This window comes from Dermacentor variabilis, chromosome 11 (genome assembly GCF_050947875.1).
Source record: "Dermacentor variabilis isolate Ectoservices chromosome 11, ASM5094787v1, whole genome shotgun sequence".
Lineage (NCBI taxonomy): Eukaryota > Metazoa > Arthropoda > Arachnida > Ixodida > Ixodidae > Dermacentor > Dermacentor variabilis.
In genome coordinates, this window is record NC_134578.1 from 111,545,788 (window position 1) to 111,573,171 (window position 27,384).

At 46.4% G+C, this 27,384-nt stretch overlaps 1 protein-coding gene across 2 annotated transcripts in view; it reads left to right on the forward strand.

The window, feature by feature from the left end:
• LOC142564047 (acetylcholinesterase-like) overlaps positions 1 to 27,384 on the forward strand; it is an 86,998-nt gene that overhangs the window by 43,381 nt on the left and 16,233 nt on the right. The window contains exons 1-2 of one of the 2 annotated variants that reach the window (XM_075674863.1): positions 12,948 to 13,088; positions 20,347 to 20,648. In XM_075674863.1, the coding sequence (XP_075530978.1) occupies positions 20,388 to 20,648 (261 nt within the window). In that variant the 5' untranslated portion in view covers positions 12,948 to 13,088; positions 20,347 to 20,387. Of the gene's footprint in view, positions 1 to 12,947; positions 13,089 to 20,346; positions 20,649 to 27,384 lie in introns of those variants that run through there. The other variant, XM_075674864.1, reaches the window with a different exon arrangement.

The following is a 27,384-nucleotide window of genomic DNA, read 5'->3' on the forward strand; positions in this document are numbered from 1 at the left end:
TGCATTGGTTTTCGCGTGTTTCCTTTCGTGTCGCCGTAGATCTCGAGCGTGCATTCGCAACTGCTGTATCGCGAGTGCGGGGGTAAGGGGGGCGTGAATTCCTTCCCCGCGGGAAGTGTACAAACCATGGCTGACTGATCACAGACGCGTTTGCTGTAGCTTAAATGAGGCATCGTGTAAGCGCTGTCTAAACCTTCAGCATGTTTCCGTATATATTTCGGTATATGTATATACCAGTACGCCTTTGTCACACCCAATGGCTTGCCCTTCGGCGGCGCATGAGACATTCCCGACTCGTTAACGATCGGTTTTAAAAAGACTTCTCCGATGCCAGGGGAATGCTGAAGTCACTGTAAAACTCATGGATGTATCTCCGTGCGTACGCTATTTGTGGTTTTACGGTAAGAGATAAGATCTTTTTTTTTTCTTACACACGTTTTAAGTGCTGTTCAAATTAATCGAAAAATGTCCCGTATACCTAAGCGCGCTCATAGCCGCATATGCCCTGGAGGTTGTTGCTACGATATTAAAACCACTGAGAAATAATGCAGTATTGTGCTACCTGTCGCGATCAGCAAACGCCGTCTATTGCGCATGGAACAAGCGAGTATTTAGGCATGTACGTTTCACGAGAGGGGCTTAGACTGACACTACTGACACACTTAGCGCTGACTTTACAGTGAGAACCCCGCAAAATATAAGATGGAAATATCCCTAACATCTGTCTCAGTTTTCATCCACCGGATATACATGCAGAGATGACGTTGTCCCCTCGGAAAGCTTGCACACATGCTAGTTTCCTTATGCCTGTCTCGCGGACATGATCAGAGAACTTCATACGTGAATAGATGTTGGCACTGTGCACTTCTTGGCATAATAATGGTAACAGCATTTAACCGCAGGATGTTCCGAAGCGCGTTACCGAAATGTGCTTGCTCAGAGGGGGCAAAAGTAGAAGTTCGAATCCTCGGTTTCTTTTTATACTCAAGGTGGTAAGCTCAAATTTACCTCCTCCAGTACACTACATCTCCAGGTTTGGAATAGCTCCTGACAAAGGCTAAATGCCGGTAGCCAGTGTGGCTATACTAATTCAGGTACAACCAAATTAGCAAGTCCCAATAAGCTTCAACAAAAGGCTTTCACCAGAACAAGAATTCACTTCCCTGGTGCAGTATTTGGTCACTACCTCCCTCATGACTCCTTCGATGAAACAATGGCCTTGAATACCCAGCAGCTGCGGAGGAGCTGACCTGTAACGCAGACCTGTAACGCAGCAGATGGTGTTAAGAATCTCTGGACCCAGACAGGCGCCCATAGAAGCTGACCCTGGCAATGTTTAACACACGAGATCTTTCGAGTGAAGCTAGCTTAGCAGGAGTCTTTGAGGAACTATCAGGCACTGTTTGGGATATCATTGACCTTATTGAGCCCAGAACAACGTGTGGCTTATGTAGTGCTTACTAAGGGACACGTCCTCTGCTATAGAGCAATTCTAGATATGAAGCAGTATGGAGTAGGATTACTAATCCATAAGGACATAGGGTGGAACCAGTGGCGTAGCAACAGGGGGTGCCGGGGGGCCGTGGGCCCCGGGTGGAAGAAGCCAGTGAGGGGGGGGGGGGAGTGTCATACGCCTGAAGACGCCCCTCTTTCCGCCGGCTTGACTGGGCGCAAATGGCAAAGAATACTCCGGTGTCAAGTAGCCCGAGCTCATGTACCCGATGCGTTGCGCCGAAGAATTGTCGGCTGCAGCTCTATCAACACCCCACGAAATAAATGCACGAATCTGCGGGCTAAAAAATTTAATTCGCAACGTGGTCGCTAAACTATTCGCCTTAGCGGAACGTTTCGTGTGGAGTGCGCTCATGCCGTGCGTTCATGCTAAGAGCAGGAGTCGCTAAACATAGTGAGACGTTGTAAGGCGTTAAGGCTGTTGGGTCCCTCTTCCGTTCAGAACGCGCAGCGAAGACGAACAAAGCAGCAAGAGGACGTTCAACGAGCGCGCCCGGCGCTCGCGTTTACGGCGAAGCGTTCGTTGAGAGCGCCGTTGCATAAGTGCGGCCGTCAAAAGTGGCGAATGGGATTCTCAGGACCGTCTTCAGACTCGGTGCGGCCGAAGAGTTTGGCGGCGTATGACTCCACAGGCTGTATATAGACGCAGGCGCCGCTATGTTCAGCTCGCTTTTACTTCCCGTCTCCCGCTCGCTCCGAGAAGCCGTTGCGAAACCTGCCGTTATGTTTCACGCTTTCCTTCTTACCCTCGAACGTTTAAGAAAACTATTGTGGTTGTTTGACTTCCTGTCACAAGTACAGTGTCTGTGCCAGCTGCACAGAATTTTACAAAAAAGAAAGAAAACGTGAATTTTGTAAGGATATTTCCCGATATTCTATGAAGTAATCTGTGTGTGATTACTAGGAATTTGGTAGCGTGAAAAATATGGCAGATAAGTAATAACCATGTCGTTAATAATCCCTCAATTAGTACTTATAGAGGAAGCACTTCAATTCCAGAACTGAGGACTCAAAATCATATTATTAGCTCAACAAAAGCTTCCCAAACAAAATCGTTTTGGGTGCTACAACCTACAGTACTTTGGCACTGCGGGCGGCGCCCAGTATGGCAGTAGCGAAAGAAATATGAAATAGTGGACCAGTGAGGTTGATCCCTCAACCCTCTCCATTGCGAGTGCAGACCAACAGGTTTCGCTGGCACGGACTTCTTCGCGGTCTTGTTTATTTAATGGTGACGCCAAGAATCGACGCGAAGCGTGCTCTATTCTGTTCCCAATCTTTTGGTGGTACCGCAGCTCGGATAATCACGTTTGTCCGTATATCAGCAAATAAAAACAAGGCTTTATTGATGAGAATGAATAGAACTCGTAATTGTCATAACAGTGGCGCCCGCGCAGCAGAGAGGCAGGTGGCGTTTTCCGTTTTCTAATATGGTGGGGAGATCAGCGTCACTCAGACACAATTTAATTTTCGTTTTCGTTCAGGGCTGCCCACAGCCAAAATACTGGAGGCCATAGTACCTACGACGATTTTAACGCGACAGCGTTAAAGGGAACCTGAAAGGTTTTCCAGAAAAAATGAGTGAACATGTGTACATAATGGTTTTCAACCCTCCGAATTCGAATATCGTATCGAAATTGAGCGAAAGAAAGCGCAAATATATTTTATTTGGACGAAAAGTGCAGCAGCGGACACGCCCAGCTCGCGTGTCTCGTTTCCGCCTGTGATTGGTCGGGCGCCTCGTGACGTCAACTCTAGTGACCAACCGCTACCGCTACACATGAAGCGCGGTGCCAGGTAGTTTGGTGCTGTAATGGAAAATTAAGAGGTAATGGAAAATTTAGAGAGACGGCATTTTTCTGAGGAGTTCGGCGTTACTCCCTAGATGTACGAGCCGATTGCGATGAGCCGGCCTCTCGAAGAAGCAAACGATGCTGGTGCGAGCAGTGCTTTCGACGCGAACGAAAGCGAAGTCTTGGGATCTCCTCGTGTTGGAAATGCTCTTTGGTGAGTACGTTTTTTACAAAGCGATCTACTGATCTCGCCGACCTTTCGCCGAACTAGTGAGCTCGTTTCCGGTCAAACAACTGTAGTGCTGTGTTCCTGCATGCCTTCTCGTGGAACGTAAGCGGGGATGCGATCGTAGGCATTTGTGCGCTGTCCAAAGCTGTCGGCAATCTACAACGACGGTTTAAACGCGTGAAAAGCTTCCCGGTTCATGCAGTACGTGTAGTGACCTTCATCTGTGCGCCATCCGCACACTACTCGTAACCGAAATCGTAAAGGCGGCGAATTCCGTTGGCTACGTGAGACGGTCGGTTTCTCGGTGCGCGAGAGAAGGGGGCAGCGTAGCGTCCTGGCGTGCGCCGGCTTTCGAGCAAAATGCAAACTCTACATTTGCACTGCGTTATGGTAGCTGCATGCAGGCTGTTTTACAACACACGTGCAAATAGAAAATTCGCGGCGCTTTGCGATGAAACCTGCGTCAAGGGCGGGAGATAAACATGCACCTTCCGTTCAGCGTGCTAACACGAAGGAGCTCGCAGTAGATCAAAATCCAGGTTTGGGCGAGTTCGTGTGTACGCTCCTTGTGTACGCGAACACTAACGGCACTGCGCCGGGCCTTAGACGAGCCGACTTGACCGGCAAACCCAACGCACGTTTTAATGATAAATTCTCGTGATAATCGTCGTCACGGAAGTGGTTAGAGCATAGCACTGTTGTTCTTGAGGGCTTGAAATTCTTTCGCTTCACAGCAGCCTCCCACTTCGTTAAAAGCTTCTTGTTTTGTGGGAAGCAATGGAAGACAACATCGTCGCGGCCGCTGGTGCTCGTGCAACCGTAGGCTGCACAGAAAGCCGGCATGATCGACCCACCACTTCAGTTGATGCTGCGCACGTTGACTACCACTCTACATACACGCAGACGCACCAACAAAGGAATGCAGGGTCGATCGAAGCAGATTACGATGGCACGCACGCAGAAACAAGCACGGTCAGGCACGGTCGCGCAGGCTGCGAAGGAACAAAACACTAGAGTCGACGTCACAACACCGCGGTTTCCGGTCTCCGCTCGCATCGTCAGCGTCAGCAGCAGCGCGCGGCATTCGACGGGGGGCGGAGCTACAGCGCAATTTTAACCGACGATTACGTCGCTCCTAATTGAAAAAAACCCCCAAATTTTACCTACATGGTTTATAAAGTTCCCGCATCCGTATATGAACGTCTTATTGAATTCGACAGACTCTTCAGCTTCCCTTAATTCGACAGACTCTTCAGCTTTCCTTTAAAGGGAGCTGAAGAGATTCCATCGTAATCTGCTCCGATCGACCCTGCATTCCTTTGTTGGTGCGTCTGCGTGTATGTAGAGTGGTCTCACGTAGCCGACGGAATTCGCCTCCTTTACGACTTCGGTTACGAGTAGTGTGCGGATGGCGCACAGATGAAGGTCACTACACGTACTGCATGAACCGGGAAGCTTTTCACGCGTTTAAATCGTCTTTGTAGATTGCCGACAGCTTTGGACAGCGCACAAATGCCGAAGATCGCATCCCCGCTTACGTTACACGAGGAGGCATGCAGGAACACTAGAGTTGTTTGACCGGAAACGAGCTCACTAGATCGGCGAAAGGTCGGCGAGATCACTAGATCGCTTTGTAAAAAACATACTCACCAAACAGCATTTCCAACACGAGGAGATCCCAAGACTTCGCGTTTGTTCGCGTCGAAAGCACTGCTCGCACCGGCATCGTTTGCTTCTTCGAGAGGCCGGCTCTTCGCAATCGGCTCGTTACATGTAGGGAGTAACGCCGAACTCCTCAGAAAAACGCAGTCTCTCTAAATTTTCCATTACCTCTTAATTTTCCATTACAGCACCAAACTACCTGGCACCGCGCTTCATGTGTAGCGGCAGCGGTCGGTCACTAGAGTTGACGTCACGAGGCGCCCGACCAATCACAGGTGGAAACGAGACGCGCGAGCTGGGCGTGTCCGCTGCTGCACTTTTCGTCGAAATAATATATATTTGCGTTTTCTTTCGCTCAATTTTGATACGATATTCGAATTCGGAGGTTTGAAAACCATTATGTACACATGTTCACTCATTTTGTCTGGAAAAAATTTCAGCTTCCCTTTAAGGGCTCGCGTCGCAGAAAAGCAAGTGTCGTTGGTGTCGGCGGCGTTGGCCGTGAGCGATAAATCCCGGCAGGCACTTCATGAATAAAAAAGAACTTGGAAGATGGGCTAGGTGGCAATGGAACCAGGGTCTCCGGAGTGTGAGACAGAGACGCTACCACTCAGCCATGAGTTCGATGGTTCAGAGCGGTACAAAAGCGCCTCTACTGAATGCGGTGTTGCCTTAGAAACGAGCCGTAGAAAGTTATACTGCAGTGTATATCGGTATTCTACATTTTTTCTGCGCCTTCCGCACACGCAGAGCCATCTTGCGGCAAACACAGAAGACCCCCTCCTCTCAATGTACGGCGCTGCCCCTACAGGAGGCGCGCCACTCGCGCATTGGGGCTGTGCGAGCGCCGGTGCGAGGCGCGTCGCGGCCCGGACTCCCTCTCCCCTGACGACGCTTCGCCTTGCTCCCTCACGGGTTGCAGAATCAAGCGTCCTGCCTTTCTTTAGATCACTATCTGTCTATCTCTCTACCCGTGCCGATCACGACGTTAGGCTGGCGTGCATCGCTTCCCCCTCCGAGACACCGAGTTCTTTGGTTCGTTCCGCTTGCTCAGGCGCACGTTTCGTTGCCGCGCCGAACGCTGCGCTGCTCGACGCTCACCGCGTCCGATGCGGGGCGCCTCGTAAGTGATCGCTGCGCCGTAGCCCATTGTCTTACACCCCTTGGCAGGTCGACGGGAACGCTGTCGCGTTCTACTCTTGAAGGCGAAGCTTAAGCGTCCTCCAATTTTTTGTGAAGTTGTTGTTGGGCAAGATATGAATGTCGGCCTTCAATTTTGTAAATGAAATGTTGCCGCTAAAATTGGTAGTTAAAACATGGTTAAAACTTCGTAAATTTCTTTTTACTTGTGAAGTGACCCGTATTTTCTACGATGCCACATTTGTATTGGTTGCCAAGCCTTACAGTTTGACAGAAGATGTGCGCAAGCGCTTATCACAAGTTATCAGTGCAGCGCCCTTTATTATTTGGCGCAGAAAAAACAGCGTGTACTGGCCTCGAGCTGCACCACTGGAAAAGCTGGCGCTACCGTCGGCGTGACGTCAATTAGGGATCACGTGGACATAGCGGCCGCGTCGGCTGCTTCGGGAGCGCCGAAGCGAGCTGAAAACGAGAGTTTAAGTTCCCTCGTACGCTGCGGTCCTCATTTAGTGGCGAGATTTTCCCGTTTCGAGTGTCTCTTTTACAACGATTGAAAGCAGTAAAATAGGTAGTGGCTGCCTTTCAAGGCGCGCAACACGGTAAACTACTGCTCGGTGCCGCAGTGCCAGACGTACGCAATGGAGCCCGGTGTCAGCCTTATTCACAAGTAGCCGCAGGACAAGAAGCTGCGTGAAGCTTGGCTCGCGAAACATAAAACCGGCAAACAGCCATCGGCTACAACTCGGGTATGCAGCAAGCACAGACGCAAGGAAGATTTCTGCTACGGCGGCGGGTCTGCGATGTTCGGAAAACGCGCACTGAGACGCTCGCCCGAGTCCGCTGCGCGACTAATGTCATGACGGTTTGGTCTATGAACTTGTCGATGCTATAGATACTTGCAAGTTCATTGGAGGGGAAAGAGACCGGTAAGAAGCACATTAAAAAAGAAGCATGGCACGTGATCATGTTTGTGTTATGAATTGATGCACTGGATGTACAAAAAAAGAAGCAGCGGGAAATCCCACGCTGAGAACACTGATAAACATATAGTGCGACGCAACTCTAGAAACAATATTGAAACGTCCAATGATTAAGAAAACAACAAAAGATTGAATCGTCGCGACGGCACATCACAGTCCCCGTAGGCGTCGAAGACTCTTCAATGAAATAATTTTTGAACTGCTCTGATAGCGCCCACGCGACAATGGTTGCTTGCATACTTGCGGCCTAAAGCTCATGGCAAGGTGCGAAAACGCGCACACGGTGAAAGCGAAACAGTACGCGGGCAAGCATGCAGACGCGCAGTCGGTCGCTGCGAAGCTGTGCGATCGATGCATTGAGGCTTCATTCTATTACGCTCCATTTAGTTATACAAACACTATAAGAACATATTTCACATAGTTTGCTCTCAGCGTTTGCCTATCTTTCACGCAAGAAGCCGGTTCGGGAGACTCGATCGCGGCGACCGTGCACAGTGGCGTTCACTGTACGTATTCGATAAAGAGATAGCGTCTCTAAACGATTCTGTGCTTTCAGTTTGCCCAAGATTATTATTTAGACAGTCAAAAACTTCTCGCGTTTCGAAAGTACTTACAGAAATGTCCGGGAGAGCTCCCGCGTTGTGTTTTGAGTGAGCGCTGACAGCAAACCCTATGAGGAGCGCGCCGCGTGATCCCTCATACTACGCCAGCGAGGCGCTTCCGATAGATGGCGACTCCGTAACTCCTCGCCGCCAATACCTGCTGCATTCGCGATCTCTGGGAAAGAAAGCGAAGGAGAGAGGGACCCGGGGGACGTGCGCGGTATCCAAGGCGGCTGTACGGGTGCTGAAACCCGGAAATTGTCGATATCCTCGCCTTCCTCCACTACAACCGGGGGGGTGGGGGGGTGGGTGACGGAAGACCTATGGGCCCCGAGTGCCACATGACCTAGCTACGCCACTGGGTGGAACATCGACGGATTCTGCAGCATTAATGAGAGGGTAGCGGTAATCGTAACAAAACTTAATAGCAGGTTTAAATTAAAGCTAGCGCAAGCCTACGCTTCAACCAATAGTCATGATCATGATGAAATAGATAAATTTTATGAAAATGTTGAATTATCGATAAAATAAGTGAAAACTTAGTATACTCCAGTAATGAGGTACTTCAATGCAAAAGTGGAGAAAAAGCAGACTCGTGAACAAGCAATTGGCAGCTACGGCGCCGATTCTAGGAACAATAGAGGAGAAATGCTGGTCAAATTCGCGGAAAAGCATAAGCTACGGATAATTATGACCTTCTTCAGGAAGCGTAGCAACAGGAAGTGGACCTGTAAAAGCGCTAATGATGAAACACAAACTGAAATTGATTTCATAATTTTTGCCGATACCAGCATAGTGCAGGATGTAGAAGTGTTACATAGGGTAAAGTGCAGTGATCATAGGATAGGTGTAGAATTCACCTTAATTTGAAGAGTGAAAGAGTAAAATTGGTCGAGAAGGAACAGGCCAACCTAGACGCAATAAGGGTGAAAGCAGACCAATTCAGGTTGGTACTTGCAAATAATTGTGCAGCCTTAGGAAGGATAGATGACGATGACAAACAGGCAAACAATTAAACCGTAACTAGGCTGTCTTCAGAAGCAGCGATTGAAGTGGATCGTAAGGCATCAAGATAACCAATAGGTAAGCTCTCTCAAGTAACGAAGGGCCTAATAAAGAAATGACATAAAATGAAAGTGTCCAACTGAAGAGATAGAATTCACTGGACTGGCAAAACTGATCAACGAGGAGAAAATAAGGCATATTTGAAATTATAACACTAGAAAAATTGAGGAAGCAGTACAAATTGACGCAGCATGAAATCAACCTGAAGAATACTTGGCCAAGGACAAGCCAAGATATATGTATTGAAAGATAAGCGGGATTATATCATCAGGAATTTCGAACATATATTGTAAAAGCAGCAGAATTCCATAGAGACCTGTACAACACCCAGAGCACCTACGATACCTCCATTCGAAGTAGTGATGAACAGGTTACGGAGATTCCTTCTTTAACTAACGATGAAATTAGGAGGGCCTTCCAAGACAGTAAACTGGAAAAAGCGGCAATAGAAGATGGAATAAGCGCCGATTTAATCAAGATGGAGGAGAAATCATACTTGATAAGCTGGCGGCCCTCTATACGAACTGGCTATTGACTTCAAGGGTCGCAGAGAACTGGAAGAATGACAACATCATACTAATCAACAAAAAGGGCGACGTTAATGAATTGAACAACAATAAGCCAATTAGTTTACATCCATTGCATAAAGTACTCATCAAGATAATTTTCAATAGAATAAGGGCAACCCTGCGATTCAGTCAACAACGAAAACAGGCTGGCTTTACTAAGGGATACTCTACAACAATATCAGGTGGCGTAGAGGTAGAACATCCGCCTCGCGTGCAAGAGGTCCGTGGTTCGAATCCCGGTGCCGGCAATTTTCCACCGGATTAAAAAAAATCCGCGTGTTCATAAAATTGCACAAACATGCCTGGAGTGTGGCCTGATCCCGGTGACCAGAACAGGTAACGCACTCCCTCACCAGAGCAGGATTGGCCACTGTGGTGCAGTACTTGGCCACAAGCTCTTATATTAACACAACTCTACAATGGATCACATCCATGTGATCAATCAGGTAATTGAGAACTCTGCAGTGTATGCTCAGTCTCTCTGTAGAGCATTCATAGATTACGAAAAGGCATGTGATTCTCTACAGATGCCAGCAGTAATTGAGACATAACGCAATCAAGGAGTACAGACCGGATAGATATCTTGGAAAAGATCTACGGAGATTCCACAGCTACCTTAATTGTCCACAAGAAAATTAGGAAGATACCTATAAAGAAAGGGGTCAGAGAAGGAGACAAAATCTATCCAGTGCTATTCACTGCATGGTTGGAAGAAGTATTCAAGCTGTTAAACTGGGGAAGGCTTAATAGTAAGCATCAACAGCGAATATGTCAGCGACCTTCAGTTTGCAAATCACATTGTCCTGTTCAGCAAGACTAGGGACGAATTACAACAAACGATTCAGAATCTTAACAGAGAGAGTGTAAGAGTAGTGTTGAATAATAATATGCAGAAAATAAAGATAATGATCAATAGCCTGGCAAAGGAAGAAGAGTTCAGGATCGCCAGCCCGCCTCTAGGGTATGGGAAGGAGTATGTTTACCTAGGTCAATAACTCACAGCAAAACCCAGGTGACGAGAAGAAAATAAGCAGAAGAATAAAAACGGGTTAGAGTGCATACGGAAGAAATTTTCACATCCTAACTGGAAGCTTTCGATTATCATTAAAAAGAAGGAATTCAGGGAGTGCATACTACCGGTGCTAACATATGAGACAGAGAGTTGGAGACTGACAAAGAAGCACGAGAACAAGTTAAGGACCGCGCAAAGAGCGATGGAACGAAGAATGTTAGGCGTAACGCTAAGAGAAAGGAAAAGAGCGCTGGTGGATCAGAGAAAAAACGGGGATAGCCGATATAATTGACATTAACAGAAAAAAATAATGGAGCTGGGCAGGTCACGTAATGTGTAGGATAGATAACCGGTGGACGATTAGGGTTACAGAATGGGTGTCAAGAGATGGAAGGCACAGCCGAGGACCGCAGAAGACTAGGCGGGTGATAAAATTACAAAATCAAAGGCAGTTAAATTAAGGGCAGGTAAAGATATGCATTCATTTTTTTTTTCGCGCTGACCGATTTTTCGGACGTTATCGCGGCCCCTAGGGAGTCCAGAAAATTGGACGCTGACTGTACAACTAACCGAGAGGATGCTTCAAGTGGTCCGTGGAGCGAACGCGCATCGGAAGGAGAACAGAAAGGACCCGACGCTTTGAGGAATGAAAGGGAAAGGAAGCATACCACCGCCTCTTTGATGGAGCTCGAGGTCGAAAAAGAACGTGTTGGCTCGCGACGAGATGCAGGTCGCTCTCAGCCTAACCAATATAAACTCTTTAAAGCAGTTAAAGCCAACCCTGATATGTTGTGTACGGGTTGAGAGTTTGTGAGGGAAGCGAAGGTTGACTTTAGACCCGCTGAGATAGAATCTTACTTGTGAAAAATTTCAGGCTTCATATCGATGAGCTAGCTATCAGTTGATTGAAATGGCTCACAATGGAAAATATTTTCTATTTTATCTATGCATCTCCTTTTCATTGGTATCTTTCTTTTTTTAATTATGAGGTTTTACGTGCCGAACTCACTTTCTGATTATGAGGCACGCCGTAGTGGAGGACTCTGGAAATGTCGACCACCTGGGGTTCTTTAACGTGCACCTAAATATAAACACACGGGTGTTTTCGCATTTCGCCCTCATCGAAATGTGGCCGCCATGTCCGGGATTCGATCCGGCGACCTCGTGCTCAGCACGCCAACACCATAGCCACTGAGAAACCATGGCGGGTCATTCGTATTTGAAGATGTCCGACACGATTTGGAATAGGTTTAACATATTTTTTTCGAATATATTTTATTCGCCGTGCATTTCAGTAACACCTTCCTTCTCTTTCTGAATAACATTGATATCACTCCTTTGTGTTCAAACTGGATTGAATCACTTTTTTTCATTATCCTTACTAGAGAGTAACAGCATCGGACAACATGGTGTCAGCCCATCTTCACATAAAACAAAGTTCTCTCTCATTCAGGGAATTTTGCAAACGGTCTCAGGGAAAACCTGTAGAACTCTGGGAATTAGGAAATGTCAACTTGGTAGACACCCTGCTTACTGCCGCGCAAGACGCGCTCTGCAGCGGCGATGGCTGCGATATGGTACCAGCATAGTGCGCGTCATCGTTATGGAAAGAAAGCGCTGCCTGAGCAGAAGCTTGTCTGCGGTGGCTACTACAAATCGAGCCCACGCGTCACCCACGCACTGTCTCTCGCGATCTAGCGATTGGCGAGGCAATCGCACCGCATTGGGCTCCGTTTGCAATGTACTGCACGAGACAGATTGTTCGCGGCGGGCACGCTACTCACGGTGTTTGTTCTCTTCCTAATATAATCCGTGTACCTATATAATCATATTACAAAATATTGATACGCGAAATGAAAACACGTCTAGAACAGCACTCAAATTGCGCATTAGGGAGTATCGTAATCGTCGGTGAATTTTTTTCGGTGCGCCTTTGTCTGCTTTGCGAATGTTGTGCATCCAACGTTCACCTGTGCATTTCATTTTTTCGCCCACGAGTTCAAGCGGCAGCCTCCTATTTTCTCGTTACTTATTCAATTTAAGGAGTACCGCTTCTTTGTGCAATCCCAACTTTTATTGTAATAGCAATTATGTGGACATGCCAGTAAAATTTCCGCCGTAGGCGTCGCCGTGAGCTTCAATATAAATTCCACGGGATATAAAAACCTCACCGCGCGCCGTATATGCTGTATGTGCGAGTTAAAGCGTGCAAAGGCGAGCTGGCGATAGCGGCTCAATCGCGCGCACGCGACGTCGGGAAGCGGGTACGAATCGCGCCGCCTTCCATCGCGCGCAAGGCTTTGGGGGGAAGGGAGGGAGGGGGCGATCCAGGCGGCCGCGCGCCCCCGGCCGGGGACCTGTATCTTAGAGCGATTTGCGACGGGTACAGAGTCCGCGCTGCGGTGTGTGTTCAAGGCCTATAGTTCGGGTTGATGCAAGCGGCTCCACGAAGCTCAATTTGCTCGCTGCAGCGGCCGCGTTTCCTCACGGCAGCCTTTAGACAGCGACTTTCAGCGGCCATCGGGTAAGATATGCTCATGTTGGCTTGTGCGCGCGTGTCACCGAGCTCGCTAATTTAGTTGTGCTCGCGGACAACGTTCTGCGGCTGTGAACGGAAATCTGTGCAGGGAAAGCGAGCGCAACTTAGAGTGCTTCTGAAAATAGATTAACTCCCACGATGAATTCCCGTAACCAAATTTTAAGGTCCCCTAATGTGAACTTCGTTTTTGTACGTCTCCGTTTGTCGTCGTTTCCCTACTTTCCTTCCACGAATCTTCCAGTGGCCTCTTACTAAACTCTATTGCGGATATATTTGCTTTCCCACTGCTCTCGCTGAACTCAATAGCTTCAAGGGGGCTAGTGGTGCCTAAATCGACAACAGGGCAGATATCTTCACGTTCTAATAAAAAAAACGTTCCATCGTTTCCCTAGCTTTACAGCAGCAAGCACATGCTTCTTCTTCCTTCTCATATCTCGCTTTATAGTTGCGTGTACTAAGGCATCCTGATCACGCTTCGAAAAGTAATGAGATTCCCTTTGAGTTACCATAAATTGTTTCTTTCCTGATTTCGTTTTGGCGATAGAAGCAAAGACATTGGCCCTCGTGCCAAGTTGCACGAAGAAAAGAGTGATAATAAGTTACCCTTGATAACAATAACGCGATTGTTTTCGGCTTGCGTTAGTGAGATCTCGTGTACTTTATTGAAGTGGACGTGATGTCGCCGGCGACGCCCTGTCGAACATGTCCGATAACGGATCCAGTATGGTCGTTTCTTACATTGAGTTCATGCTGTTTTCGTGCTTCGAAAACACATTAAAAGTTCACAGCACTGCCACGTGATTTGCTTGCTCAATTCTGCTTACCACTTCTTTTCTATCGGATCATTCGAGACTTTGACCCCAAAGAGCGATAAGTGATATCTCAACAAGCTATTGTGGTGCACTTGCTCAACTGGCGCCTGAATAGTACAATGGTCATATCGGGCAACATAGACACGGGCGAAAACTTTTACATGTGCGTGCATGTACATTATCAAATAAATATAGTTGTGAGTTTTCAGTTGCTCCTCTGCTTTTAAAGTATAGTTTTCGCTCCTTTGGCGATATTTACATATGTACCTAGGCATGAAATCACGGGTGTCCATATGTTTCTCAGAGTGGTTGAATAACTCGTCATTGCATTGACGGGTTGATAAAATATTTGATTGGTATGTATTATGTTCTAATAAAGAAAGAAAGAAAGAAGAACAACTGCGCAGGATATAACATTAGCCACTCAATCCATAATGCGCGCATATTGCATTTGACAAAGTACTTGCACCTTGCCTTGCATTAGGCACAATTCTGAATTGAAGTAAGTCAGATGAAAGAGATCCATTTCTTTTTATATTTTGCGTAATAACGGGCGCTACGCTTTACGAATTCTGTGTAAACGCGTAGTGGGGGGGGATAAATAAGAAGCCAACAATGAAGTTAAAATGAAAGGAATGGTTTCAACAATGTATAAGGCAGTTCCCAGAAAGAAGCTCAACTGTAAATCCAGGACCTAACTTGTAGACGAGTCTATTAAAATACCACATTTATTGTTCGAGTGGCTCGAGTAGCATTCACGGTTGGAAAGGGAAAGAATTCTCCTCCTAATGGAGTAAACAAATTCTACGTTTTCTGTGATATTATAAGTATATTCAAAATATCAATCAATCAATCAATCAATCAATCAATCAATCAATCAATCAATCAATTAATCAATGAACTTTATTTCCTTTGGATAGCAGGAGTACGGGAGTAAAAGCGTGCGCAATTTGACGAGGTACCGACCCCGTTACTGTTGGCAAAATAGCAGATGATGGTCAGTGATGCACCGACAGTTCAAATAAATCGACGAATATTACATAACATCGAGTAACACAAAATTTTGCAACAAAGCGCTAAACAATACAACCCCTTTTCATAGGCTTGAAATTACATGCAGATTAAAAGGGGCGATCGACAAGAAGAGGGACAAAAAAATTTGAAAGGATGTACTATTCCTGAAAATAAATGGACTGGGCGAAGCGTGTAATTAGACCTGGTTTAATCTTCATGGTTCAATAAACTTATACAGGAAGGTAGCTTGTTGGACAAAGATTGTGCATCATAAGTAGTTCTAGCAGTGGGTGCAGTCCACATTTCTTGTGCCTGGTTGGACGAACACTTGTGTTTGCTTTCAACATAGCATGATTAATTATGGTATCGGTACATACTTAACAAAAGCTTTGTAGCACAACATCAGCTATAGTTATATAAACAGAACACTGGAAGAATTTCGTACTTTGTAAAAAGAACTTTTGTAGAAGCATAACGTACAGCGGCAGTATATTGCATGGCTCTTTTCTGCAACAAATACAGCTTGCGCAAATTTGTTACACCAATAATACACCACACTATGCTGCAGTACTGCAACAGAGAGGAAACTAATGCATTGTATATCATAATCTTCACCTTTGTAGGAAGAATACATGGCGTACGGGCAAGAACCCCAATGGCAGATAACATCTTTGAATAGAGCTTTTCAACATGTACATTACATGCAAGGAGCTTTGAAATATGCAATCAAAGGATTTTAACAGAATCCACCGATTCTAACGGCTGAGAGCCCAGAAATAAATTGAACTTCTTTGCCAGCGTTTCTTCTTTAGGCGTGTACAAAATAACTTGTGTTTTTGAACAGTTTATTTTCAGCGAGGCCCAGGAATCTTGGTCAGACAGCGTTTTGTTAGCTGTTGGTTCTATCTCTGTTTCCGTAGTCCGTATAATAAAAGCTGTCCTGTCATCATCATAGGAGACGAATGTTCCGTTGTCTGTGCAGTGTACAATAACGTTCATGTAAATCAAAAATAAGAGTAGCCCTAGAATTCTTGGCGGTCGTTGGCACACCAACAACGACCGCCTTCCTTGCAGATGTATCATTGTTTGTATCTAGGAATTGTGTCCTGTTTGAAAGATAGGATTCTAAAAGCGCATGCCCTGTTCCACGCACACCATAGTTTTCTAATTTTCTAAGAAGGATGGCATGATCAATTAAGTAAAATGCCTTGGAAAAATGGACGTATATGCCTAATGCCATTTGATTACGACTGAATGCACCTATAATTATTTTTTGAGTCAAGAAGGCCGTTTCGGTAGAGTGGTGCTTCCTAAACTCATGTTGAAAATCTTGCAACAAATTGGGGTGATTAGAAATTATAGCAATCTGATATATATTAATTCGTCAATACCTTAGGAAACCACTGGAAATATCGAAATAGGTCGATAGTTTAGTGCCCCCGTATCACCATGCTTGAAGACTGGAACAACGCGTGAAGTCTGCAATTGTTTCGGAAATGTGCCTGCAGATAATATTAAGTTATAAATGTGGATAAGAACAGGGCATGTAATATCAAGCGCATAGTTTATAGGGCGAATCTGTATACAGTCGGCGTCCAGGGACTGGCTGTTACCTATATCGCTAAAGCAAGAAAATACTTCTAAGCGGCTAGTTGGGGCAGGAAATAGAGTGTTACTAAACGCGCTTACCGGCAGGAACTGAGTATAGCTGTTGAGGCCATCAATTTCATTTAAATGAGGTTTTAATGAGAAGATTTGATTATACGCATTTGGTATAGCATTTCCGGAATGTTTCTGCCCGCTATGACACGAAACATCAATAGCTGAAATTGAATTAGACTTTAACAAAGACATTCAATTTGTGCCAGATTACATCACTTTTTTAATTGGCTGGGTCACTAAAAATTCCCGCGAAATAAGCATCCTTAGCAGTCCTAAGCTGATTTGTGAGATTATTTCTATATTTCTTAAACTCCATGAGCAGGCCTGGACCTTTAGATGTCACAAATAGAGCATACAGGTCGTGTTTGTGTTCAACCATACCAAGAATCTCAGGTGTTAGCCAAGGTTCTCGTGCTTTGGATGGCCGTGTCATTTCTTTCATGTGATGACAGTAACACAGTTCAACGCAACTTTCTTTAATATTTCTTGTGCCTTACGTGCACGAACCATAATTTGAACAAGAGGTACGCCATAGTGGGGTTGTGCAAATACGTTTTGACCACCTGGGGTTCTCGAACGTGCAGAAAGTGCGTGGTACATGAGCTTTTCCCATTCTGGCCCCTTCTGAATGTGGCCGTTGGGTTCGGCAACGAACCCACGACCTCGTGCTCAGCAGTGCAATGCTACAGAAACTAAGTTACCTCGGCGGATACTTGATTTGCTAGAGTTCCACAAGGCATCTTTCCTCGAAAACAGGCATTTTATTGGAACTTAGGTTTGTTTTCGCTACATTATATCGATACATTTCTTTAATTGCGACAATGGGCAGTCCAGGCAAATCGTCGACGTCGTCGTGACGTCCCCTTCAAAGTCCAAGCGCGACAACATCGCGGCCGCACACCGTATGCTGCAGATGCGAGAGTGAAAGCATGCGAGGGGAAGCAGAAAAGGATCGTGGCTTGGCGCGCCGGTGGCTGCTCGCACACGAAACGGAGGAAGGCGGGCAAACTGCGCGACGTCTTGTGGCGAGCGTAAGGATTAGGGGAGGGGGAGCGGAGAAGTGCGCGCACGCTAGCTATGGAGGCGGGAGATGCGGTCAGCGTAGCGCATGTCTCCGCTTCTACTACGGCCACGGCTGCGCATGACGTCACTGAGCTCCGATGCATGCGTTCTAGAAGGTAATCAGTGACGGGTTCGAAGCCTAGCCGAGCTGCGGTATCTGATGGGTTCGTGTGCGCTGCTGTCTCAGGTGCCTAGTTCGTATAAAGAGGCAGGACGTATGAGAAGTCGCTCGCCTCTGCTATCACTCTTCATCGCGCCAGTGTACAAGCAGTAAGTGTCCGCAGTGATCACGTGAAACGTGTTGATATCTGGGCGGGTGTGAAACCGTGCTTGTTATTTAGTGATTGAGCGAATGTTTATAACATTTTGGCTGATGAAGCTCTTAACCTTACCACGTATAGCTGTATAATAATTTGCTATCGCAACCAATCCCTCGTTTCTGTGGCGAAACAGTCACTTTTTTGTGAAGCTATGACCTTCATCGCTTTTTAAAGAAATTGCTGATTTCAATGTATAATACAAGTTTACTGAAACGGCTGGTTACTCTTTTCATGTTTTCAAAATAAGAGGTTATTACAGTGGACGTTGGTGCCTTTGTGTGTCACCGGCTACTCTTCGCTGCAAGGAAAATAAACTGTAATCCCAACAATGACTGATGACAACTGTGTATAATTATGGAGCACGAACGCATACAATGTTCGGCGCACTCGTCGAAGAAGTCACTGAAGATATGTTAGGAGCGGGCACAAACTTGCGGAATCTATAAACGACGAATGAGAAGCACTTAAAGGTGGTACTCAAAATACAGTGTTCGCCATTTTGCAGACAAGTGGTCCATTTTTCTTAAACTACGGATAACCTCCAAATGAACGCATTGATATGCTAGCTTTGTTTCTGTCGGAAAGTTGTTAGATGTGGTAATATTTTTAGTGATTGTGCTTATTTATATCGGATCATATGTTTGCCTCTCTTTTGAAATTGCTTTTGTAATATTTCTGTTCTTGCCGCTGTGTAAGGGGCACTCTTTTCTTTAGCGGCAGCAGCCCGAAACCTGTGGCTATACATACCTCAGTTGCAGTAATCTGTGTGGAAAATTGTTGCTTTTTATGGCCCAAGAAGTGAGTATAAAGTAAAGTTGCTATCACAAGAGGATGAAACATAAAATCATACTGAAACTGCGATATTTCGCGCGGAACTCCAACGCGAATTTTGGACAAGAGATTGAAGTAATTAATTTTTCCTTGTACAAGCATGTGAAAAACATATTAGGTCTGAGTCAACGCGCTGCGATTCTCACATGGAAACATTGCGGATGTCTTTAGGCTTGGCGATAGAGTAGTCGGCCTGGTAGTAAATATGGTGCGCGTTGGCAAGAATTTTTCTTTCGCCGTCTCAATAATGCCACTAGGTCATATTGCGAGCGTCGTCACATGAACCGAAGCACATTCCAGCCTTGGCCGACAGCGAATAGTGTATAATTTGAGCAACGAATCACAGTTTCTAAAATCACTAGACAGCCAACAAATAGTGCCTGGGTATCTCAGAGCCCTTAGTGTGAAAGGCCTATAATGCATGAAGAGAACGTAAGCGTGGCGTCAAAAATGCCATTTGAGTCGTTGAACTCCTTCACCAGGTAAAGCAACGTTTTCAATGGCTTAAAGAAATAGAAGTGTCTGTGTACTGTACATGTACAATAATACATTTGTTTTTGCGAAACTAAACACATCATTATGCGAATGAGACGACGTCTGCCTGCCAACAGCGCAATCGCTGGCACTGGTAACTGACTAAAATATTTCGAAATCAGCGCATAAACAAGGGGAAGCGTTTCATCACAGTGCTTGCACCGTTGACAATTATTGAATATAGTAAAGGTGCCAGAACTGAGCGTAGCGGTACAGTGAATTATGGATGGGTCCTCAACATGCTGTTGCCATGCGACTGCACTTAACTCGGTCATGCCTGCCCCTGCACAAGTATACTACGAAAGAACAAGTGACGTGAGTCTAAAAATGATGATTTTCATGCGGAAATATCTCTTGCACTGGTAAGGCGGTGTAGGCCGCGTACTCTCGATAAGAAAATTTTGTGGCGAGACACATGCTTAGAGTAGTTGAGAAGTCTTTGCAACTTGAAACCGATGAACGTCTGGCCTAATAGGTCCGGTGAATTGCCCTCTGGGAAGCAGGAGAGATAACCGTACAGCTTTTCTTGTGTCGCTGACTACTGTTGCAATTCTTGGTGGGGAAGTATTCGTTACTTGCTGTAGCTTAGCGGAAGTACGAATATGGAACGCTAGAATTCTAGCGTCGTACAACTGCTTATGGAATCGCTAATATCTTTTGTCCATCAGCCTAGAGAGTTCCGATATACAATGAACCACTAATGTGTTTTCGTGAAAAATAGGCATGTACTATGACTTTAAATTGATTTAGGAAATGTTCATGCATTTACATTTTCGCTGAGTGCAATTGCACAAAGAATCGGCGAGGTTGTGTTGCGTGTCAGTTATAGCCGCTCGTTCTAAATACAGTCCCATGCAAATAAGACGCAAAGTAGTTTCACAGGAGTACTTATGTGGAAGAAGGAAGCGTTTGCATGCATAACCGATTACTGTGGATAAGAATGCTTTAGACAGTAGCAGGAAACGTTAGGACGAAGTACTGGGCGTTATACGTTTCAAACTATTCCAGCTGTCCACGGCGCACTCCATAAGGAACAGACCTTCGGCGAAATGTGCGTGACACGGGGTTACGTGTTGCTGCTGTTCGTTGCGGCGGCAAGCTGCGGCCATGCTTACGATGTGGAGAGAGCGACTCGCCTAGGGAGAGTCGGAGGAAACCGGCTGGAGCTGCTGGGGCGAACAGTCGAAGAGTACCGCGGCATCCCATTCGCGCAGCCACCCGTGGGCCGGCTTCGATTCCTGCCACCCCAGCCAGCAAAGCCTTGGGAGGGAATCCTGGATGCAACGAGCAGGAGGACTGCCTGCCCGCAGGTACAAACACCCTCTTATCGCCCTCTCAATCAGCCTATTTACCTACACTGAAGCGCGAAGGCTTCTAAAAATGGTGACCATGCACTTCTGTCTTGCGCTAACCGATTCGAAGTTGTGCCTGGGAATTTCCTAGTTTCATCACTCCACCTGGTTCTCTGCCATCGCCCACAGGGCTTCCGTTCATTTGGCACGAATTCCGTAACAGATCAGCAGTTATCGATCCTACGCATTACGTTGCTCGCTACCCGCCGTGGTTGCTTAGTGGCTATGGTGTTGGTCTGTTAAGCACGAGGTCGCGGAATCAAATCTCGGCCACGGGGGCCGCATTTCAGTGGGGGTGAAATGCAAAAAACACCCCTGTACTTATATTTCTGTGCATGTTAAGGAACCCCGGATGGTCAAAATTTCCGGAGCCCCCCATAACGGCGTGCCTCATAGTCAGAAAGTGGTTGTGGCATGTGGAACCCCCTAATTTATTTTTTTAACCTTGCTTGCCTTACTTAACTTTTTCTTGGTAATACCAACAATATTTCACTTGACAACATTGCAATGCTGAAGCACCGTTCCACTTTATGAAAAATATAATAAATTGCCTACCTTATTTCTGTCTACTGATCGTAAATTATTACCGTAAGAAGTGAAATATCGTTGAGTAAAAAAAATTGCTACAGCAATTACCTAGTTATTGGTTTACTGATATATTTAAAATTGATAACCCACTTGAGTCTTTCAAAGAAATTACTGTGATTTTTGCGCTGCTTTACTGCGCCTAAATGTTAAATTGAAGTATCGTGGCCGAGCTGTGTTTTTTGCAAATAAATTTATCTTGAGTTCTCAAACTCAGAGCAGCAAAAATGATACCTCGGGCTTTGTTGGGATGTGCTCAGGGACGAGCGCGATGTTTCATTCTCGATTTGTAGTTCCGAGTCATCTTTAAGCGTGAAATGCTTATTTTCCCCTTTCGCGCAGTTCGAGAGGCCCGTTGAGAAACCGACCACCTAGGAATAAGGATTGAACAGAAGCACCAAAGGAGAAAATGTTAACAGAATACAAATAGTTGTGAGTGAGGTCAACGCAAGGCTGCTCGGAATGCACTAAGGAATGAACGTCACACTGCTAAGCAAAGCGTATAATAGAGCGAGTGCAATAGAGGGGCTCCATTTTTAGTAGGATTGATAAACAAAGCAAAGATTATTACGCTAAGAACTCCACAGGAAAAATTAACTGAGTTTTAAATGCGCAAGCATTTCTATGCTTACCCAACGAGAAAATGTAGAGCCCGCAGGAGCGAGCAAATTCATCTTCGTGCTGCCTCTCGCTTCAGTGTCAACGGAGCGGCGAGAACACAGCGCTCAGAAGTTCCCAGCACAGGCGGCACCCTGCCCCTTTAGCTAGTCTATTTCAAGATACGGGCACGCGCGTCTCTCTTTAACGCTAAGCGGCGAGAACACAGCGCGCGAAGCCATCAGCAATCGGTAGTGTCTGTCGGCAGCACAAATGGTTTTCAAGGTGCGGTTCGCAAGGCTACTTCACGCGGCGAACAGTACTTTGAACAGCCGAACGCCGTGATGTTCAAGTACTATTCTCCGCTCCGGAAAAATTAAAGGCATGTGCAAGAGGGTGAACGCAGGATCTAAAGAGGACAATCCAAGTGCTACGGTCTGTCAGACTAAGCACGTGAAAAAGTACGTGGAATGTGCTACTTCAGTGGTTTACCAAATGCCACTAGACTGCGCGAAAGTGTACATTGGACAAACTGGACGATGTCTAAATGGTAGGTTACGGGAGCACAAATACACGTGCCCGCTTCTGACAGCACTTAGCAACTTGGCTGCACGCTGCAAACAATGCAAATGCTCTCCGCTATAGGAACCACCACAGTCACTGGCACATCAAAAACGAAAATGGAGCGAGAAATATGGGAGGCACTTGCGATAGCCAATGAAAAAGAGATGTGCGTAAGCACTTCGTCCATCGCGCTTATGGAAGCTGAGGTCGAGTTTGTCAGGGCGAACGGGTGCAAGTGAACGATGTATGCGTGGCCCACAGTATCATCACCTGTCGTCACGTTGTCATATCTTCTTATATCGTCCCCCCCCCCCCCCCGTGCATATCTCCTCGTATATAAGCGCGTTCTTTAACAGTATTAAACAGCTGATAGTTTGCGCTACGTACGTCCACGCCCTGTGCTTCCCTTAAAATCGTCAGTGTAACACTAAGCGCAATATAATTACGAACATCCGCCAACTGGCCCCCTTCGTTGCTTTGCGGTGTAGAATGCCGCCCCCCTCCCTTCTCTCCCCACGGTGCCTCGCGCGCGACCGATGCAGGGGGGCTTGTTCACCACTTTTCTCCCTCTTGCGCGGGCGAGATTGAGCCTCGATCGTCGGCTCACCTCCAATGCTCTAACTCGCGCATATAGCGTAGGGCGCATGGCTACGGTGTTATCAACCTTGCACTTAATGCAGAACATCATGCTGACGGCGACGCCGGTGGCAGCAATGCGCATGCAGTGTCGATATAATTGATATCGTAGTATCAGAATAATTTACTGGAATCCCCCTTCCAACAGAGGGGGCGGCCAATAGCCACCTCTTAAGTCATTATCTCAATAAGTCTCAATAGCCACTTAAGTTAGCCAGGTAATGTATACATGCTCCTCAGCGTAACGTTGTCCCCGTCTCTCTTGTATTTTTCCTATTCCGTAAGCCTCTATCTGTGCTTTGCACAGTTACCTTTGCATGTAACGGATTCGGTCCCCCAAATCAATTCTCCACACGTCTCTTGCTTATCTGGACTGCCTGACTGGCTAATATTTCCACCCAGTTTAAGCCACGAAGATTCTGGTATGTGCATGTTACCTATACAGGTCTCGCTCGGTGAATACTCCGCATTACACTAGGGTTTGCTGAGCTGTCTCAGCATTTTGGTTGCACCAGACATATGGCCCATCCTGTTGCGAATGTTTTTGTATTGAGGCAAGCAGCATCAGTTTGAAATAGCAAGCCACTGCCATTCAAGTCACCACACAGATTTTCCTGTGTGAGTTCGTTGTTGTCGTCTTGTCCCCATGGTTTTTTTTTTCAAGAAAAAGTATTCTTTGGCTACTTCAGATTGAGTCGGGATTCGTAATATCTTGGAAACTGGCTACTACTTATTGCCCTCGTTCACTAAAATTAGGCAACTGAGGCCTTATAGTCCACATTGAACAACGCGAAAGGTGTCAAAATAAAACTTAGAACGAAAAAATGCACCAAGTTAACGTAAAGCTATATACAGGCTCATGTATATTTCGCTTAACCTGTTTGAAAAAGAGTTTTCCGCTTACCGTTACACTGCGCTGGCTGAAATTTTGCAAAACGATAATATTTTCGAATTCAGGTCGTTCGATGTAATACTGTCTACAGTTTCTTGCCTGTTTTTAAGAAAAAAAGTGCAAACTTGCCTTCGGTTATGTAGATGCGAGCTGCAGCCGAGCGAGGGGGCAAGCATTAGAGTCACTGTATAAGCGGAGTTCCGCCTCTGATGGAACGCACCGCTCGAGCCCCTATTTGGCAAATGTGGTCACATGCGTACAAAACATGTTTTTGAGGCTAAGCCAGTTTCACGGCTGTGCTTACACTTCCGCCAACAGCACCGCTGAATTCGCTATATGCTCTGCGGCCTCTGCCACGCCAGTGTCGGATATGTCGTGTTGGTGGGTTTAGTGCAGTTTCAATGGTCATTGCTCTGCGGCCCTACGGCGCAGAGTCAAGATTAGTACACAGTACTTCTCAATTCGGCGAACTTGCTACATTGACAGTCCGGCTGCTGCTAACCCCACTGCACAAACCTGCAAGAAAACTGGAAAGAATCCTCAGTTTCATGGGGCAGGTCTGTCTCCGTCGTCCGTCTTAAGTGGCTGCTGCGTAAGAGACGTCAGAAGCCGATATTGAGAGGAGCAAGAACACGTCTTGCGTTAGGTGTTTTCAAAGCACAAAAATGTGGCAGTTTCTCCCGCAAGGCGAACAACCTATTGCGACAGAAAATTAGTAGACAGCTATACGAAGTAAGGATAGTAGATTTATCGACCGTGTAAACTTCTAAACATCCGCTTACTAACTAAATTAACAAGCATGGCGTCAGGCGCGCACAGGTAAACATCAACACATCTGGCTCGATGACAGCGGAAACTGCTGTCAGAACGCTGTAGTCAGGAATTGCGGCAGCAGCAGTGAGCGAATCGGCCTTCGTGCATCTCTCGTGCAAGCGCAGCGCGTACGAAGCTACGGGCACTACACGCACTCTGCAAACATCGCAGTTCGCTTTGAGGAGGTGGACTGTGCGCGAGCGCACTTTGGCTACGTCGCAGATCTCTTTCAAGATACGGCGCCCGCACGGTTTTCCCGAAAGCAGCAGCCCTCGGATAAGCACAACCTCTCATCATCGCCTCACCCCAGTTGTTCGCGCATGAAAGAAGAGGGCGCGCTTTCGTCCTGCTTTCATCTCTCGCAAATGCGATATTATTCTGTGTTCGCAGGCTCACTCTCGCACGCTTTCACCTGCACGTACAGCATACGGTGCGCAGCGGCGATTTTATCGCCAATGGAATCCGTACGGCACTTCACGGCGACGGCAAAAATCCGTCTGAAGTGTCCATATAGGTGTTATCGCAATATTAAAGTTTCTCTCTCGTCAAATATAAGCCCAGAAAAACAAGTGACACTGGAAGCAAAATGATCGTCACACGTCGAAATCACTACTGCGGGCCGAGTGTTTCGGCTAAGACTCGTTATTTATTCCAGCGTAACGGGACGTTCCAGAATGCACAAACCTGCTTACGTCACGCATGACCTCTTATAATATAGAGTCAGTGTAAATCTTACTAACAATATTTTTTGTAAGGAATGGGTGATAACAGTTCGGACATGTATGGCTGCTCTCCCGCTGTGTTACAGCTGGTTAGCCAGTGAAAAAAACTGCAGCGGAAAAAGAGAACAATGTGCGCATATGTGTATATATATATATATATATATATATATATATATATATATATATATATATATATATATATATATATATATATATATACACTGCGCTTATGTAGTGTCACCTTACAGATGTAGCAGGGCAGCATAATACAGTATATACAGTTCGTCACGGTCCGTCGAACTACCAAGTATAAAAATTTGGAGCCATATCCAGCCTGTACTACGCCAGACCCTCTTCGATCTGAGGGAATTCTCCTTAAGTAGCACAGATAACTTGTAGCGCTTATTTTATCCGACACGGCGGTTTGCGTGGTTTACCTATTTTCTCTTTCAAAACGCTGTGTCAAAAACGACGTGCAACGTGCAGTTTGTAGAAACTACTTTACCTAGTTTATATATATATATATATATATTACGGTTTTGGCGATAGCGCCTCGCAACGAACAACGTACAGCATGAATTTGATCTAAATTCGCTCTTCCTTCGAGTCGCCCTTAGTTCTTTCATGTGTAAGTGCTCTTGCCGCCGATAACGCGGAATGAACGAGCAAGCGCACTCCACCGCTGAGCGGCGCCGTCTCCTGCATTCAAGAGGAGTTATGGGGTCTTACGTGCCAAAACCCCTTTCTGATTATGAGGCACGCCGTAGTGGAGAACTCCGGAAATTTTGGTGACCTGGGTTCTTTAACGTGCACCAAAATCTAAGTACACGGCTGTTTTCGCCTACATCGAAATGCGGCCGCCATGGCCGGGATTCGATCCCGCGACCTCGTGCTCAGCGCCCCAACACCATAGCCACTGAGCGACCGCGGCGGCTTTCAAGAGGACTCGTTTCGCTTCCTAATAAGGCTGCGGCGGGCAGCAAGACCGCGGACCTACGCGCAATTCTGCCATCGTAGGGAGTATGCACAGAGTAACTCTAGCAAACGTAAGCTTGTCTCGCTGCCTGCCGACAGCTACAGCAAGCGGCAGGTCTGGGTGGAATGGCGTATGTTGTGAGCTCAAAAATGCGACCCTGCTGCAAAATTTCTGCTGGAACAGCGCAGCGGTAAGTGGGAAATCTTCTTTCGAACACTTTACCAATTAATGCAGGATCCTATACAGAGCAGTAATAATGCGCACTTTGCAGAATGAGTCCGAAACTAGAGCTGGTTCATATTGTATGCTCCAGAAACATGAACCGAATATGTGGCTTGACTCAGTGAAAAATATAGACCAATTCCGGAGTTAGTGTAGTTTAACAACGTGAGCCGATCTTGAAGGTTGTGCAATCTTAACAACAAACCGCGTGGTTGGCTAATGCACCCAGGAAGACCTTGTCTTTTTTCGGTGTTGACCGCTATTCAGCAACCTTTTTTTGTTTCCATCTTTTGCGCCCGATTAACTATCTTTGTTTCTCTGACTGTTTTTGAAGCTCCTGGTCTCGATTGGTACTTTTGGTAGCTAAATTATTGAACTCTTTCTCCGCTCCGTCTCAAAGATTTTGAGGTACAGACATTTGTCCACTTCAGCGGACCATATATTTTTATGGGTGCGACTCAGTCTTTCTTCAACACTAAGTTTATTCTGTGTTTCCGTGGCTTCAAATGCCGTCCAACCCATATCACCCTGCACTAGATCATGTGAGGTTTTGCCATGGGATCCCAAAGAACTAGCCAATTGATCTCGTTAACTTCCAAACCAAAGCAGGTGTCTTATCTAAAGCGCATGACGGCATTTGCCATCGTTACCGCTTGTTGCCCAATTTCTCGCGCGACCTCCTATTTA